Genomic DNA, 18,890 nt, shown 5'->3' with positions numbered 1-18,890 from the left:
GTCTGGTAAATTATGTTTCTTTATGTTGCTTTGGTTATACTTACCATGTTTGTCCATGTTGCTGGGGGCGATCGTGGCTCAAGAGTTGGGCGTTCGTCTTGTAATCGGAAGGTTGCCGGTTTGAGCCCCGGCTTGGACAGTCTCGTCGTTGTGTCCTTGGGCAAGACTCTTCACCCGTTGCCTACTGGTGGTGGTCAGAGGGCCCAGTGGCGCCAGTGTCCGGCAGCCTCGCCTCTGTCAGTGTGCCCCAGGGTGGCTGTGGCTACAATGTAGCTTGCCATCACCTGTGCCTGAATGGGTGGATGATATAAAATACAGGCCATTTACCATCTATTCAGGTCCTATATTTAAGACACATATATATAAGAAGGGCCGCCCCAGTACTTCCTGTTTATATAGGGTCATGAGGTCAACTTCATGCATAATCTTATTCCTGTTCTTTGTTTAGAATTGTATTGTTTGGTCTGACCTATTTGTTTCAATGGTAGAGACTAACGAGGTCAGGTGTGGGCAAAGTCCTGTATAAAGCAAGTGGGATGGTTGCATACCAGGTTAATTGTTTTATGGTAGAATGGAGATGCCAGAAATAAAGTATACTTAAAAGAACTTAAATGGTATGCTGATGCTATTTACTTATCACCTTCCTTGCTGTTTAAGTTATGCTACCTCACACTCTCTCACTGGAGTCCAAAATTTCAACCATCTTCCCCACTATAACTGTGTCCTCCCCTTCCTTCCTGTTTTCTCTCCCCTTTATAGAGAAGGATTCAAATCATCACCAGTCAGCTAGTCCCTGTACTCAACTCCAAATAGGTGGCAGCTGGACGAGAGTGGAATCTCCACTCCCACATGGGTGTGGCCTATGTCACACACAAAGCACTAAAACACCAAAGCATGCAATAATTACAATGGAAAATTACTGAATCACTGCACAAAAGCTTACAATTTGTTAAAGTGATACATATTGCAAGCCTTGCAAATCCAAAGAAATAAAAAGTAAAGTTATACATTTGAACTTTTACTGTTAATGGGAACCACCAGTGCACAACGCTAATGTCCTTGATCTGTTTAGTCTGTGAAAACACTCTGCACAGTCTGACAGGAAGTATTCACTACTTGATACAGAGTCAGCTCTGCTGTGGTTAACGGCTTTGACAAGATGAGAATGAAAAACAGTTTTTAACTTGTCATTATCAACTTATTATTCTTTTGGCATTTAGCAGATGACTTGATTATTTATTCTTATCTTTTATGCTCTGCCTTTACTAACATTGTAAGATGTTGTGAAGCTATATGAGACATGAGAAGATTTAAGATGATGAAAGGCCTTTATATTTGTACTGATATTTAAGATTGATTACAGATAAAAGAATTCTGAGAATAAGACCAAAATAACTGTACAAATTCTCAGTGTATCATAACACTGTCCCATTTTTCTGTGCCATGATATAGCTATAGAATTGTTAATACCGAATTAAAGCCAAATGGCAACATCCAGGACTAAAATAAAACTTTGCCTGCTTAGAAGTGCAGTACCTCCAATGGCCACCTGAGGCTGGCACCAAAAATAAAAAACACAAACACTTTAGCGACAACCTTCGGTCCTTCTTTGCCGCTTCTGCAGGATGTAAAGTTTCTGACTCGTGCTCTTCTTGAATCGCTTGTATGCCTTTCGGTAGCAAAAACGAGGCGAATGTAAAAAAGGAGAAAACATTTATTCTCCATACAAACTGAAAAATACAAACAAAGGCCTCTGGTGGGAGCTCCGTTTACATTCCTTTTATGTTACAACGAAAGCATAATAAACGGCGACGGTCAGAAAACTGTTGCTCCACGTCCTGCTTACTTGACTAACCTTTCATCCCCCCTCGTGCTTAACACACCCCCTTTACGACACCTACCAACACTTTACAACAACACAAAAGACTAACAAAGCAGGATCAATTTATGGAGCATAGTATATTACACTAGAACATAAAATAATGAAAATTATAACTAGAAACTCAAATTAAAGATCACAGCAAAATGTTGGCCTAAACTGTCTAAGCTCCAACAAACACTAAAAACCATACTTACAAAAAACATATGGCACGACAAAATACCTTCATAACCTCTTGATATTATATTGCATAATATGAAGCAGACAGAAATACATTCATTCCTGTTACCTTTGTTCAAATTATTTCCTCTTGCACTGATAATTCTGAGTGATTGATCTGTTGTTGATTAGTGGCTGACACTAATATCAATTCAATTCATACAGCTACAGATCTCAACAGCAGTTGCCTCGAGGTGCTTTCTGCTGTAAGGTAAAGACCCTACAATAATACAGAGAAAACTCCCTTTTAGCAAGAAGAAACCTCCAAAGAGGAAAAGGCTTCTGCCACAACCAGTTGGGGTGAGGGGAGGAGGATAGGACAAAAAACACAATAAAGATTCCAGCGATGTAGCATTTTATTTCCCCCGGATTCCTACATATGACCTTAACGTTTTGACCTACATAAAATATTCTCATGTCACTAAAAGTGTAAAAACAGGATACATGTATATATCACAGTGACTTTGCTGCTTTTCTGTAGGCTGTACAAACTGTTTTACAAATTGTAGAGGCTAAAATGTTTTGACATATGACATATAGACCACTTATAACAGTAACACAGGACACCAATAAGATTCATGTACATTTTCACTTGTGATTTCACAGCATGACGATATCCACCAAACAAACATCAGCAGATCAATAATGACACCTCGGTTCCATGAAGTGCTCGGTCACTTTCTGAGTCTATCGAGTAGATGAATAAATAACATCTGGGTCCACTTCTGTGGCTGATGCAGGCCTGTGAGGACTTTCTGTTTTTGGAAGAAATGTCACAGCTGCATAGTGCAGGTGCTCTGAGCTCTGCCTCTGTAAATAAAAGAACTGTCAGTCTCACAGCTGAATAAAACACTACTAACATTAACTGATAAAGAGTGTGAAGGACACAAAATGAAACTCTTCACCTCTTCTTGTTGTAGATTCGTTCCTTCAGTTTGAACTGCGGCAAAAAGTACAAACAATTTATGAGGTTGGTTGAATTATAATGTTAAAAATATTCCAGTTGAAGGACTTTTAAAATAGAAAATAGTTGTTCTTCTTTTTTAAGTGTGATCATAATAAAAATACCTTTCTGAAGCTTTTTGATTTTAACAGCCAGACAAACGATGACTGTGATGAGGAAAACAGTCAGAACACCGAGGATCAGACTCATCACATTTGGTAATCCGATAAAAGTGTCTGTGACAAAGACAGATTATAATAAATGAAATGACAGCAGCTGCAGTTTATTAAATGTGTGGTTCAGAATCTAACATCTTAAACTTTGGTTTTATTGAATTTCATGGAAATAAGAGTCAAATGAAGAGGTCATTCTTACCATGGACCACTAAATCTGTTGCTTCAACAATAACCGGACTGCTCTGCATTTTAAATCCACAGAAATAAAGTCCAGAGTCCAATAAATCCACTTGTTTAATTTTGAGAAACACAGTGGATAAATTAGAGCTCATTTCAAATTTTCCATTTTGAAATCCAGCGCAGAATGAAGCAGGTTCATGAGGTTTGAACATCGCAGCGATACAGGAGAGTTTGGCTCTCTTGGTCACTCTGAACCAGAATATCAGTGTGGGAGAACTGGAAAAGTTGGAGCACAGCAGCGTGACTTCTTTTCCAGACTGAACCTCCAAAGGTTGTGATACAGGGATCCAACCTGAAAAACAAAAGAAAATAAATAAACACAAACATTAAAGCAACATAATCTTAATCAACAGAATCAGCTGGTTCTGTGGAGTAAATGAGTTGCTGTACTTACTGAGGCTGCAGACAAGTAAAACTGTTAGAGAGTCAAAGTTCCTCATTGTGCACACGATGTCCCTGAAATGGTGCTCTACAAGCTCTTATAGGGTGATCTGAAGAGGTGTGGTTTTTGGTATCTGTATGTGCTGTACAATACATGTGTGAAAGAATAATCACGCCCCCCAGAAAGTTTAACCCTAACAGTGAACCAAGAGACAAAGATTGTGATTGTTTGCATGTAGACTCTCAAACCACTGTTGAAGTAGTTTATCACATCTGCTCATTAAAAACAAACCTCTCAGAGAGTCCCAGTACAACTTCACATTAACACTCTTGGAACTGGGGTTACAGATGACCTTGAAGGACACAGCAACCAAAGTGATCCTGACAGGCTTCAGGTTTTGTCTGTCTCCCTCTTTCTCTGAAAGCCATCTCTCTAAGGCCTGATTTACATATTTCTGCAGGGTCTTTGTGGCTGACCTTATGCTGGCTATGTGTTAATTATTTTGTGATTGTTTCCTGGCATTTTATACCAGCCGATAGAAAAAAATAAAATGCTGGGACTTTTCCCCTCCTGGCTCCCCACTTTCAGTTTATTTTAGGGGTGTTACTCTGTCACTGCTATATTCAAAAATTGCAGTAGCCAAAAATGCACATGAAGTGTGGACAGTACTGAACACGCTGCAGTAGCTGCAGGCTGCATCGACCTGGTGTGGATTTGTGGACTTGGATTGATGCTGCCTTCTAAAGTATAAATCTCCAGTAATTCTCGGGTGGAGCTGTGGGCAATCATTCCTTGTTCCTTTTTCTGAAGGTTGTTATTTCTCACCATGGTGGCAAGCAGGCCCCATTTGAAACATGCTAATGCTAGTGCTGTTTGCCCAGTAACTTTGTCAGCCTCCTGGTTCTCCTGAGGATTTTCACAACCACTGCTAGCTATTCTTACCTAAACCTTCCAGCTGATTTCTGAACCTGAAAAGAAAAGTACTTCCCAGTAATTTACCTGCTCGCCCATTCTCCTGCATTGCACTCTGAGCAGCGGCATTTCGTCTGCTTGCCAGTTACTCCAGATTCTCTGATTAAAAAGCAAACAAGTAAGGCCTCAGAACCAAATCACAAATATTTCAAGAACCTTTTGAACTCACCTTGACCATTCGTAACATCTCTTCTCTGGAGGAGCTCTGTGTTTCATTCCTGTTGGGTAATAAATTTATTCAAGCCACTTCCCTCTTCCTATTAAACTCATTCTTTCTTGTAAATAAGACTTGTGACAGTGCAGTTGGTCTGAGTGTTTTCTTAGTCCAATAAACATGACAGTCAGGTTTACACATTTCATTAGATTAGATTAGATAAACTTTATTAATCCCTCGGGTGGGCTCCTCTGGGGAAATTCGGTTTCCAAATACCACAGCACGTGTAGAACAGAGGAATTTTTTTGGACTGCATACAGTCCCACTGCAAACCTCGTCTCTCACAGTATCAGGAAGTCATCTGACTGGTCCCAAAGTCAGGGTCGTAAAAATCTGAGACTTCATCATAAAAGCTCAGAATGTGAAACGACTGGAATCTACAGAAGATTTATAAAGGCACACTATTACAGTAAGCTCATTCTGACAGTACAGATCATCCTCAGACCCAGTTATCACAGTAAATCCACATTATCATGAACAATACGCCAATATTCAGCAGTCTGGCAGGCAGGAAGTGGACCTGAATGCAGAATTTAAGAGGCTGAACATAAACTTAAAAGGACAGAAAGAGACACAGACAATAAGCACTCACGAGATAACAGGTGGGAGCACAGCTGAGGGAAGCTAGCATAATGACTCAAGGGGAAGTAAAACTAAACACAAACTAAGACAGGGCAACAGTCAGTAAAATATAACAGTAAGTGAGACATAACTGAGTGGAGAGATGAAACTGATTAACCGATAACTAAATGGGGAAACGTGAAAGACACCCACAGAGAGACAAAATCGAAGCAGGAACAAGAATGAATGAACAGAATAGAAAACAAAAGAGAATTAACAAAGCTGTAAGCAACTTTTATAATCAAACCCTTTTCTGGATTACTTACAACCCCCCTCTGTCTACATAAAAGTTAAACTGTGAGCTTCAGTTTAACAGTATTGTACTGTAGAGAGTAGTGTGTTGCCACAAATTGGATCTGTTCATTAATGTGAGACAATTGTTACATTGGTAAAACATTACAAAACAAAAGGTGAAGCTAAACAATAACCAAAACTGGGAAAACTACACAGAAAACATGACACATCTTAAACATGAAAAACCCTTAAACGTGGCTACCTGGCATAAATACATGAAGACCTGGGACATGGCATGAATGGCAGGATAGCAGACGATCTGACAAAGACTGAATGACACACACAGACTAATTATACACAGGCGTTGCTGTAACGTATTCAACCTTCAAATGCGACCTCCGAAGGATGTAGTCACTGAATTGAGACGCAGCCAATAACACCACAGGTGAAGAGTAAAAATAACCACATTTAACATGGAAACACCAGACTTTACAGAGGAGAGGACCAGACACAGGAAACAATTAGAGACTTAGACATGGCACACAAGCTTGACAACATGAAGCACGCAGACAAGGAACACATGACATATTGACACAGAAGACAAGAAACTAATAATGAATCAGGAATTATAGGAGAAACAACCCCTAACTAATAATGTCAACACAAGAACTAAGCATATATTCAATATAATTTAAGAAATCACAAAATACAAAATGAACTTAAAATGCTGGGTCACAGACTCAGGCCCTGACACAAGCAGCGTAAAATCAACAAACATTCTGCTCATCGCATTTCTTCGCGATTATTCCTTGAGGCCTTTTCATCACCTCGCTGTGACGCAATCAGCCTTCAAAGGCACCTTCAGAAGGTGCAGCCCCTGAATTACGACAAAGCTCGCAGTCGATGTGGGTGAAGGTTTTTGTTTTTCTTATTCTTTCCATTTAAAAAAAAAAAGTCAAGATGAAGGACTATGCCTGCTTTAACTGTGAGTTGTATTGATGCAGTGAGCTGTTGCCTGTAACTACAGACCTCACCAAATGCACTAACGCAGAGGTGTTTATTTAGAGGAATCTTTTTCTGCCTTCAGTTACATGTGTCTTGGTTTTTAGTTATTCAAATGTTCATAATCCTGATTTTTTTTCTATTTTGCTTCATGGCATCAACCTGCTATTGAAGCTTATTTCTCTTACTGCAATAAAGAAATCACAAATTTAGAGTTATGGATAGCAATGTTTCGTTTTTGGTGGCAGGAACAGACTAATCGTACGTACTTTTTCATTCTTCTTCGTTATGAAGATTTCTGAAGACCTTCATATTAGTTCAGCTTTAACATTAGCTTCCAGTTCAAGGTATACTGTTGTAAACAGTGTTAATGTGTCTTTGGCCCCCTTCCTGAGGGTTTTTTTTTTTTGTAGAATCAGTTTAATTCAACTACCCTGGAGAGATTTTAAGGATTAGATTTGACTGGTGACTGTGGTGGTGTGTGGTGACTTTTACAATAAGACAAGCAGAAACTATTCCAGTGACAGTGGCCAACTGGGGCCACAAGATGTCAGTGATGTAAAGGATGGATGCAAACAGGTACGAGAGAAGCTTTACAAATAAAATGCTGTTTAAAACAAAGGGCAGCTTTAATTTAGTGTGTTTATTTATGTTTTTTTTTTTTACACTGCTCAAAAAATATAAACAAACACAATAACCTCGACCTCAAAGTTAAAACCCAGAGGTCAAGTTTTAAAACCATGAAGCTGCTCACCTTCACAAAATTTACTTGTCTTCTGTTGAGCCAGGGTTAAGGTTAGCAATTCAGTCTTTAAATGTTATCCATATTACTCATATAAGTCTTACGAATACATAGGAATTTTTATTATAAGTGGATTTCCATTTAATATTCATATTCAGCTTCATTTTATAACCAGTTATGTACTTAGGGCCATAATGTATGGAGGGCTATGAGTGCCAAAATGAATGAATTAAATATCCCATTAATAATTACTTAAAAGCCCTTCTATTTCATTTAAACATTTAATAAATAAATAAATAAATTTATTTATTTATATTTTTAATTATTAATGACACATTTATTTAATTTTTTTATATATTTAATTTATTCATTATCGACACATTTAATTATTTCAAATTTTAATTAATTATTGAAGCATTAAATTAATTATTTAATGCTGTATTTATTTCATTCATTTTGGCACTCCTGGCCCTGCAGCTGTCATCATAAATTAATTTTATCTGTCAGTCTCACTGATCATAGTCGGGGTTAACACTGCCACTGTGGCATTTCTAAAATCTGATTGGTTAAACTGCACAACAAGTCCACACAGGTCTATCCCAGATAATAGATTGATGTACACCCAGTGAATTACACTCTGCTCCTTTAGGAGGCGATATTCATCGTTAACTTTGTTTGAATAGTTAAATGCTGAAATACTGAATGCTTCAAAAATCAAGAGGATAACTTGATAATAGTTGTGTGCGTCACTATTACCCGCGCATGCGGTACCACACATGCGCAAATATTACATCACTTCCTCTCTTTGCCAACATTGCGACAGTTAATATATTTAAATGACACGGTTAGCACCCAGTCAGCTCCTAGCGTTTCTCGACAGCTCTGCCTCCTTTTCAACTGCCCGAGACATTTAAACAATGGATACCTCCGTATACAAACAAATTCATGCTTTTCTCCTCAACGGAGAGCTTCCTGCGATTGAACAACAAAGCCGAAAAATAAGAAGAATCTTGTCAGAGGTACCAGAAACAAGGTTGTTGCTGGGTATTACTAGCCAACATTGAACCAGGACATCGGTGAATGGACATGGTCTTATTTGAGTTAACAAGAGAAATCAGAACCTCTTCATAATTTTTTCTAAAGCATTTGTAAGCTATATAATTCTGCATGAATGTGTTTACTTGCACACTTACATTTCAACATTAGTTTCTGTCTTTTTATTTTATTGCTATCAATTTACATCAACTGGTTTTTCAGTATCCTAGAAATATTGTTTGGAATACATCTTTCAGGTTAGATGTCGTCATCGCTGCCAGATGAATGACCAAATCAAAACCGTGGCACCAGGATTACATCCCATCAAGGTACATCATAAAACCTGTTCACCAAGTCGGCTCATGCTAATGCAGCTCAACAACAGTATTTTCAGCAAGCTCAATATTAAACATGCTGTGTCCAGTGTGTACCGCCACCAGACAAACAGGCAGGTTAGCAGTTGGATGTCTAACCTTCAGTAACTCAAGTGAAATCAGTCATGCTTATTTATCTATTCTACAATACAACTCAATGGATGAGAGGACCAACCAGAACATTAAGCGTGCTCTCAGAAAGTGCATCAACCAGAACCACTGTCAAGTCAAACCGAGTAGGAGGTGGAGAGCCCTGAGGCAAAAAAGTAAAAGTGACAGACTGGAGGGCGGAACTAATCTTGTGTCTGGGTTTCTGTCGGGAAGGAAAAAGAAGGCGAACGGGGGAGCAACAGGAAGTTGCCACTTACGGGAAAAGCCCAGCATAATTCTTTGAATAAGTTGTCGTCAACATAAATATTGTGTGGAACTGAAGTATCTACAAAGCCAGGGAGGCAGCCGGTAAGGAAATGGTTGCTGACTATGTTAAAAGACTTTGAAGCGAGTTGCTAAAGAATCGCGGCTGCCGCTAGCTTACGTAGCATTAGCACTGTGCCGTCAGTTGGTCGCCTGTTTACGAGCGGCACCATTGTTTATTGTTGGTCTGCATATGGAAGACTGTTAATGCTTGCATATGGTTAAGAGAAGCTGGTTATAAAAACTATTGTACTGCTTAAGTTCTAATGCAGATTGATCATTTAATTTAGCACTTTAATAGAAAGCAGTATTTCTCAAGGTGTATGTACAATTGTTAGTGAATTACATAATTTGATCATTTAAAAATACTCAAGTAAATATTGTACTACAAAGCTTACGCACTGCATTGATGTGTTTAAAAAAGAAAATGTGTTTGGGATTGTTTACAATACTTGCAGATGTGTGATAACAAACATAATTGGTAATTTGGGTTTTGGTTTGTATTTAAAGGTTTTTCACCTATGGCTGACTATGGCCGAAAAGAAGATTAAAGAAAAAGGAAAACAAAAGATCTGCCTGGTCATTGAGTGAAATCCAGTTAAACACCTGTGGTAGATGCATCAATCCCTTTCAAGCGGGGAAGCTGCACAAACTTAAAGAGCTTGACAGTGAAAAACCGGGAAATCAAAATCTGGGAGCAATGACCTGGAGTCCTGGGAAAAGGGAATAATTAGTGTAAAGAGAAAATTCGGAGAATCCCTCAAGTTGCATGTGCCATTCCCGTTAATGAATAAACCCCAGTTCAAGCCTGAGCACGCAAAAATGGCAGACCAAGCTGCTGGGAAGTCAGTTGAACAACTCAAAGGAGTGAGGACAACAGCCAAGAGATCATTCTCTCGTTTGGTTAATAGCATTACGAGGACGTATGAGGATATGACTGAAGAAGAACTCAAAGATAGTTTCAATAGACTGTCAATGGAAGCAGAGAAAGTCATGGAGGCCAATGATGATCTAGAGGCCGGTTTCATTACAGAGCTAGAGGCAAAGTTTGACACAAGTGAAGCAGTCGTGCTGACAGAACAGCAGAAAGTCGACTTAGCAAAGACTGCAAGTGAATGTGAGTTAAAACTGAAGAAAATAAAAACCCTAGTCAGAGAGGCTCTCTGGGCCAACTTTGGAAGTGCAGAATTGTCCACAGCACTACAGGCAGCAGAGGCTGAGTGTGAACATGTTGCTGCCATTACGCCTGACGGTAATTATGAAGTGTATGATTTCGTTCTTGGCCACCTGAAAGAACTGGTGGGAGTGGCAAAGGAAAGGTATTGCAAGTGGAAGCATTGGATCCCATCAGGTGTTCGGAGAGATCTTCAAAGCAATATACAGAAGCTGGAACTCTGCGTCCCCAGGCTGGTTTCCAGAAAAGCTGACTTTCTGGAGATGAGAATAAAGGAGGATGCTGATCACCTGTTATCATTGCCAACTACCTCCGGCTGCCCCATGCCAATCATCAAGCTGAAACCAACAGCACTTCCTAAGTTTCTTGGAAATAAACGAGACTTCCACAGATGGAAGAAGGAATGGGAGGCTCTTCAGGGGCAGGCGGAGCCATCTGGTTCGAAAGAGATCAAAAAGTTTCAGCTACTTGATAGTGTGGATGAGAAAATAACGAGAGAACTTCGACTCACCACTTACAACACTGCAGATGACATCTTTCGTGTTTTGGAGAATCGGTTCGGCAATCAAACATCAATTGCTATTGAAATAGTGGAGGAGTTACAGAGAATGCCAGCTGTTAAGAGCCACCAGCCAAGAAAAATAGTGGAATTAATTCAAGCTGTGGAGAAGGCGCTTCAAGACCTGGTTGACCTTGGTGACACGGGGGCTATAAAAAACCCATTGGTGACAAAGTCAATCGAAAGTAAACTTCCAGAAGCACTCAAAAAGGAGTGGCTTATTTATGTTGCTGACAGTAGAAACACGGTCACCCCAGAAAAACGATTTGATAGTCTTCTGGAATTCCTCAAAGAGCAAGAAACCATATATGAACAGCTTGATCATCTGAGAGAGGAAGAGCCAAGTAAGCGAGAAAGAGTGGAGCTGAAACATTCCAGAACCAAACTCACCAAATTAGGTAGTGATGAAGGGTGTGTGGTCTGCGGTGATGGAAAGCATAAAAAGAAACTCTACTTCTGCAGGCAATTTAAAACATTAAAGCTTGCAGAAAAGAAGGCTGCAATTAAGAAACTAGGCGCATGCTGGAGTTGTCTCGAGGTTCATGACAATGGGTCATACTGCAAACCCACTTATCTGTGCAAAAACCCAGGCTGCAAAGAAGCACACGCTGCGGAGCACCACTACTACCTATGCCCTAATGCTGAGGTGAGGAAGGGAAGTGCAGCAGGGAGGCAAAACAGATCTGATCCAGAGGGAGGAAAGGTCAGCAGGAAATGTACGGAGGATCAGGAGGAGTTCCTCAGAAAACTGTCACCTGAACTGGCAAGAGAATGCAGGGATGCATTTTCAAACACTGCATCTAGGACATGCAGCACCACCAAGGAGCAGCCAAGTCTCCTATTTGAAGGTGGGTTTCGAGAGCTGCCAGTAATCATGATGCTCCTTGAGGTAACAGCTAATGCTGGGCAAAAGATTGGGACATTAATTGACCTGGCTTCTGACACCAACTATATAACCCACAGGGCTGCAAGCAGTCTTAACCTAAGAAGTGAAGAAATCACTCTGGTTGTTCATGGAGTAGGGGAAATGAAAACGCATGTGAGAACAAGGCGGTATCTTTTAAAGATCCGAGTCAGAACGCCTAGAGGCACCCTTAGGTCACACCAACTGGTCTGCTATGGACTCGACAGCATAGCAGAAGTCCACAAACACGTCACACCGAGTCAGCTACAAAGGTTCTTTCCGGATATACCACTCAACGATCTTGTAAGACCAAAAGACATTCATCTGCTTATAAGTCATAAAGAAGGTCGGCTAGCGCCTCAGAGGAGTAGAGTCATCGGTGACCTTGTGTTATGGGATGGGCCACTTGGAAAGACGGTTGGGGGAACTCACCCTGAGCTCTTCGAGGAGCTCACTGTCTCTGCCCACATGTCCAAGACACACTTTGCCAGGTCAATGAGAGCAGCAGCTGTCAAGTATGAGGAGCTCATTGGCGAGGCCTCAGACCAGTCTTCAACAAGAAAGCATGTTCCTGCTAAGATTCAGAGGTCAAGCACCTCAACCGCCAGTCGAGAATTCTTAGAGTGGTGGAAGTGGGATAGCATTGGTGCTGCATGTGAGCCAAAGTGTGGGGGTTGCCGTTGCGGAAATTGCCAGCCAGGTGGGAAAGAAATGACACTGGCTGAGGAAAGAGAGCTTGAAATAATAAGAGAAGGACTCACCTACGTCACGGGTGATGGCCACAGCGACGAGCCACACTGGCATGCCAAATACCCTTGGGCTGAAGATCCAGCATCCTTACCAGATAACAAAAAAGGAGTTGAGAGCACATTCCTCCGGACGGAGAAGACATTGGCCAAGGAGCCTGAATGGAAAGCTGCTTATGCCGCTCAGGTGCATGACATGGTGGAGCGTGGAGCCGCAGTCAAGTTGTCCAAGGGCATGATCAGTAACTGGGATGGGCCAGTGTGGTACGTGAGTCACCTCATTGCTCCGAATCCCCACTCTGTTACAACTCCAGTGAGGCTTGTGTGGAATAGCAGCCAGAGGTTTAGAGGTGTGAGCTTGAACGATCTGCTAATAAAGGGTCCAGATGTCCTCAACCAGATTCGAGCGGTTCTCCTCAGATTCAGGGGCGGAGTGTACGGAGCCCTTGGTGACATAAAAAAGATGTACAATTCAGTTTGGTTGGAAGACAAAGAGATGCACCTGCATAGATTCCTCTGGCGGGACTCTGAGGATGACGAGCTAGAGGAATATGCCATCACAAGGGTGAATATTGGAGATAAACCGGCAGGATGCATTGCACAGCTGGCAATGCGTGAAACTGCCAGCCTTTCTACCTTTTCCCACCTCAAGGAGGAACGTCGTGTACTCCAGCAAGACAGCTATGTCGATGACATCCTTACCTCTCACAATGACATGAACCAACTAGAAGTCATTACAGAGAACATTGGGCGAATTCTAAAGGCTGGAGGATTTGAGCTGAAACCTTGGGTCTTATCTGGTCAAAGTGGGAGGAGGAAGCGCGATGACAAGGGTGAGAAGACAAGAATGAAAACCATAGTTCTACCAAACCAAATGCGTGACGAAGAAAACAAAGCTCTTGGTCTGGGTTATATAGTGGAAGAAGACAAGCTTCATGTCATGGTAGCAATCAACTTCTCTAAGAGGAAGAAAAAGATGCGAGTTGGCCAAGACCTTGTCCAGGAGCAGATCAAGACCCACACGCCAAACCCACTGACACGAAGAGAGCTTCTCAGTCAAGTGTCAGGGTTGTATGATCCAGTCGGTTTGGTCACTCCTGCAAAGCAAAAAGGAGCAATCTTAGTTCGCAGAGCATTCCAAGAGACAAAAGTAGAAAGCTGCTTGGTCAAGGACACTTGGGACATGGCGCTCTCAGATGCCCTGAGGGAGGACGCCATTAGGCTTTTTGAGGAGTATTCCCAGCTCAGCAAAGTCACATTTGCAAGGGCGCTAACTCCCCCATGCTTCACCGAAGAACCCTGGGCAATTACTTTCTCCGACGGAAGTGAGCAAGCCTATGGGGCAGTGTTGTACTTAAGGTGGAATTCAGATCAGGGCACAATCATCAGGTTGGTGGAGTCCAAAGCTAAGTTAACTCCATTGGACCACAAAGGGGATGTTGTCAAAGCAGAGCTGTGTGGGGCAGTGTTTGGCTCACGCCTAAAGAAATACTTTGAGGCGCAAAGCCGGATTCAGGTTGAGAGGTGGTATCACTTTGTCGACAGCCAAACCGTCATTGGGGCAATACAGCGAGAGAGCTATGGGTATCAGACCTTTTTTGCAAATAGGATTGGAGAAATACAGAGCAGCACAAGGATTCAAGATTGGTGGTGGATCCCTGGCCCTCAGAACATTGCGGATGTAGTCACAAGAGGAGCTAGTCCCAGAGATCTAGATGAAGACTCAGAATGGCAAAATGGTCCAAAGTTCTTGAGTTTGCCTGTGAGCGAGTGGCCAGTTAGGTCAGCTAAAGAGTTAGCCGCCACTGCCAAAGAAAACGTCAATAAGCTGCAAAGAAAGGCATTTGTCGCTGCCTTGATAAGGGCCGAGATAAGAGGGCAAGAAGAAAAGCAAAGTCGGGCTGAGGCCCAGGGAGAGCAGCGAAGACCACCTGCGGGGTCAGTCATCAAGAACCTTTTAGATGTCAAGCGGTTCAGTGACCTAACTCGATTGGTTAGATCAGTTGCTTGGACTTGGAGAGCAGCTAGAAAGTTTCTTGGGGGACATCCAGCTGCTAATGACCCAAAGTGGGAGGCAGTCCCGTTGGCAGGAGTAATTTCGGTGAAGGAACGTGAAGATGCCCTAAGAGACATCTTCCTTGCAGCACAAGACAGCGCTGTCTTCCCAAGCACTACTACAGATAGACTGGTAGTATACAAAGACCCAAGCTCTGGGCTCTTTGTTTGTGGTGGCCGAGTGCAAGCTTTTAAGAAAGACCAGGTTAGTGTTCCCATCTTGGCTTATGATGCTTGGACGTCTACACTGTTAGCCCGGGAGGCCCACAATGAGAGTCATGAGGGAGTTGCTGGGACCCTGCTCAGAATGAGGAAGAAAGCGTGGGTCATAAGAGGGAGAAGGATTGCTCAAAAAGTTGTTGATGGTTGTGTGGTTTGCCGGAAAGCAAAAGCACAGAGTTGCCGGCAAATAATGGGCGACTTACCTCCGGAAAGAACTCAACCTGCTTTACCTTTTGAGTTCACAACAGTAGATCTCTTTGGACCCTACCAAGTGAAGGATGACGTCAAGAAAAGAGTCATGATAAAGGTTTGGGGGGTTGTATTCTGTTGTATGGCCAGCAGGGCGATTCACACGGAGTTAGTAAACTCCTTGTCGACTGAAGGCTTCTTGATGGCTTACCAGAGATTTACAGCAATTAGAGGACATCCAAGAAAGATCTGGTCAGACCCAGGTACTAATTTCATAGGAGCAAAGTCTGTCTTGAAGGAACTTTACGGATTCTTGGAAAGTCAGAACAAGTTTGTCTTGGAGGAGACTGCGGCAAAGAATGAAACAGAGTGGATGTGGAAAGTTAATCCAGCTGATTCCCCACATAGAAATGGAGCTGCTGAGGCTGCTGTGCGCATTGTGAAGAGAGCACTCCAGAGTCTTGGAAGGGAGTCTGGGCTAAGTTACAGTGAGTTCCAGACAGCTCTCCATGTGGCAGCTAACCTTGCAAATGAGCGCCCGATTGATGCCAGAGTTCAGAGTCGGGAAGGTTGCATTCATTACGTCACACCCAACAGTCTTTTGCTTGGTCGAGCATCTCAAAATGGGGACTTCAAGATGTTTGACTTTTCCGTTTACCCCTATAAGAGACTCCAAGCGATTCAGGCAGAAGTGAGCAAGTTTTGGAGGTCCTGGAGCCAACTTGCTGGCCCCAATTTGTTTGTAAGGAGCAAGTGGCACACTGCACACAGAAATGTCGCTGTTGGAGATGTCGTCTGGTTAAGTGATCAGAATGCACTGAGAGGACACTTCAAGATGGGCATAGTCGTCAGCACTAATCCAGACAAAAAGGGTATTGTGAGGGACGTCAATGTCCGGGTGTGCTCCAGTTACAGCGGTTCTGTGGCTAAGTCCTTGAGAGTGGAGGACTTAACCTCTGGTTCAAAGGGAGCGACTCCGGTGGCTCAAGCTACCATCCTTCATAGAGACGTCAGACGTCTAGTTGTTCTGTTACCTGTGGAGGAGCAAAATGGGACCAAGCCGTCAGCATCATGCTTCAATGGGATGAGTTAAACTGCGGTTTGCTTGTGAACTTGGCGATCTCCTGTGTTCCAAGGGAAGATCGAGTGGGAGGTGTCAAGTCAAACCGAGTAGGAGGTGGAGAGCCCTGAGGCAAAAAAGTAAAAGTGACAGACTGGAGGGCGGAACTAATCTTGTGTCTGGGTTTCTGTCGGGAAGGAAAAAGAAGGCGAACGGGGGAGCAACAGGAAGTTGCCACTTACGGGAAAAGCCCAGCATAATTCTTTGAATAAGTTGTCGTCAACATAAATATTGTGTGGAACTGAAGTATCTACAAAGCCAGGGAGGCAGCCGGTAAGGAAATGGTTGCTGACTATGTTAAAAGACTTTGAAGCGAGTTGCTAAAGAATCGCGGCTGCCGCTAGCTTACGTAGCATTAGCACTGTGCCGTCAGTTGGTCGCCTGTTTACGAGCGGCACCATTGTTTATTGTTGGTCTGCATATGGAAGACTGTTAATGCTTGCATATGGTTAAGAGAAGCTGGTTATAAAAACTATTGTACTGCTTAAGTTCTAATGCAGATTGATCATTTAATTTAGCACTTTAATAGAAAGCAGTATTTCTCAAGGTGTATGTACAATTGTTAGTGAATTACATAATTTGATCATTTAAAAATACTCAAGTAAATATTGTACTACAAAGCTTACGCACTGCATTGATGTGTTTAAAAAAGAAAATGTGTTTGGGATTGTTTACAATACTTGCAGATGTGTGATAACAAACATAATTGGTAATTTGGGTTTTGGTTTGTATTTAAAGGTTTTTCACCTATGGCTGACTATGGCCGAAAAGAAGATTAAAGAAAAAGGAAAACAAAAGATCTGCCTGGTCATTGAGTGAAATCCAGTTAAACACCTGTGGTAGATGCATCAATCCCTTTCAAGCGGGGAAGCTGCACAAACTTAAAGAGCTTGACAACCACGATGACTGCTCGTGATGCTTTACAGTGTATCATCGTCTTAAGAATGTATTTTTAAACTTATTAAAAGTTTAAAAGTTATAGACAAGTGCAAGAGATAATGATTTAATGAAGAGATTTTGTGTGATCAGCACTACACCCGCCACAGTCCCTATTTCCTGCTCTTCCACCGACATCCACGTCTTCCTGCTGTGACAAACGCCTGTCCCATGGATGATGACTTTGCGGTTGCAAACCCAGAAGAGGACATCAACACAAGAGTTGAGATGATGACGATTCTGAATGAAACGGTCTGTACATTTAAGAAGGGCTGACTGACAGGGAAAGGAGATTTGTTGAGGAAAAAAGTGAAAATGTGGTTGATACAATTCTCATTTTTTATTGTGTGTTAACACTTTTTCTGCTATAGTAGATAGCTTCTATATTTCCAGAACGAGCATTGCCACGGCAACTTGGTGAATAATAAATATTTCTATTTCTGCTTTTCATGTCATTTTTTGTAGGTTCTTCGCAACATTGAGAGGGTACAGGACACCCAGTGGAAGACCTTTGGAACACGGAAAAGGAAACTATTCAATTCAATTCAATTCAATTTTATTTATATAGCGCCAAATCACAACAAAAGTCGCCTCAAGGCGCTTCATAGATACAGAGAAAAACCCAACAATCATATGACCCCCTATGAGCAAGCACTTTGGCAACAGTGGGAAGGAAAAACTCTCTTTTAACAGGAAGAAACCTCCGGCAGAACCAGGCTCAGGGAGGGGCGGCCATCTGCTGCGACCGGTTGGGGTGAGAGAAGGAAGACAGGATAAAAGACATGCTGTGGAAGAGAGACAGAGGTTAATAACAGATATGATTCAATACAGAGAGGTCTGTTAATACATAGTGAGCGAGAAGGGTGACTGGAAAGGAAAAACTCAATGCATCATGGGAATCCCCCGGCAGCCTACATCTATTGCAGCATAACTAAGGGAGGATTCAGGGTCACCTGGTCCAGCCCTAACTATATGCTTTAGCAAAAAGGAAAGTTTTAAGCCTAATCTTAAAAGTAGAGATAGTGTCTGTCTCCCGAATCCAAACTGGAAGCTGGTTCCACAGAAGAGGGGCCTGAAAACTGAAGGCTCTCCCTCCCATTCTACTTTTAAATACTCTAGGAACAACAAGTAGGCCTGCAGAGCGGGAGCGAAGTGCTCTAATAGGGTGATATGGTACTACAAGGTCATTAAAATAAGATGGGGCCTGATTATTTAAGACCTTGTATGTGAGGAGCAGGATTTTGAATTCAATTCTGGATTTAACAGGAAGCCAATGAAGGGAAGCCAAAACAGGAGAAATATGCTCTCTCTTTCTAGTCCCTGTCAGTACTCTTGCTGCAGCATTTTGGATTAACTGAAGGCTTTTCAGTGAGTTTTTTGGACATCCTGATAATAATGAATTGCAGTAGTCCAGCCTGGAAGTAATAAATGCATGAACTAGTTTTTCAGCGTCACTCAGAGACAGGATATTTCTAATTTTAGAGATGTTGCGCAAATGGAAGAACGCAGTCTTACATATTTGTTTAATATGTGCGTTG

General features: G+C 42.0%; 1 protein-coding gene across 1 annotated transcript; it reads right to left on the bottom strand.

Annotated features, from left to right (window-relative positions):
- Nucleotides 1–2,785: 2,785 nt before the first annotated feature.
- On the bottom strand, nucleotides 2,786–3,897 carry LOC148104369 (uncharacterized). Its single transcript, XM_087839415.1, has 5 exons — nucleotides 3,852–3,897; nucleotides 3,417–3,749; nucleotides 3,167–3,277; nucleotides 3,004–3,038; nucleotides 2,786–2,908 (listed from the first exon to the last, which is right to left on the bottom strand). The coding sequence occupies exons 1-5, from the start codon at nucleotides 3,895–3,897 to the stop codon at nucleotides 2,786–2,788; spliced, it is 648 nt and encodes a 215-aa protein (XP_087695541.1).
- Nucleotides 3,898–18,890: the final 14,993 nt, after the last annotated feature.

This window comes from Neolamprologus brichardi, chromosome 3, assembly GCF_056152115.1.
Source record: "Neolamprologus brichardi isolate AB-2024 chromosome 3, ASM5615211v1, whole genome shotgun sequence".
Taxonomy (NCBI): Eukaryota; Metazoa; Chordata; class Actinopteri; order Cichliformes; family Cichlidae; genus Neolamprologus; species Neolamprologus brichardi.
The sequence above is the reverse complement of the archived record's forward strand: the minus strand, read 5'-3'. Positions and strand labels throughout refer to the sequence as shown.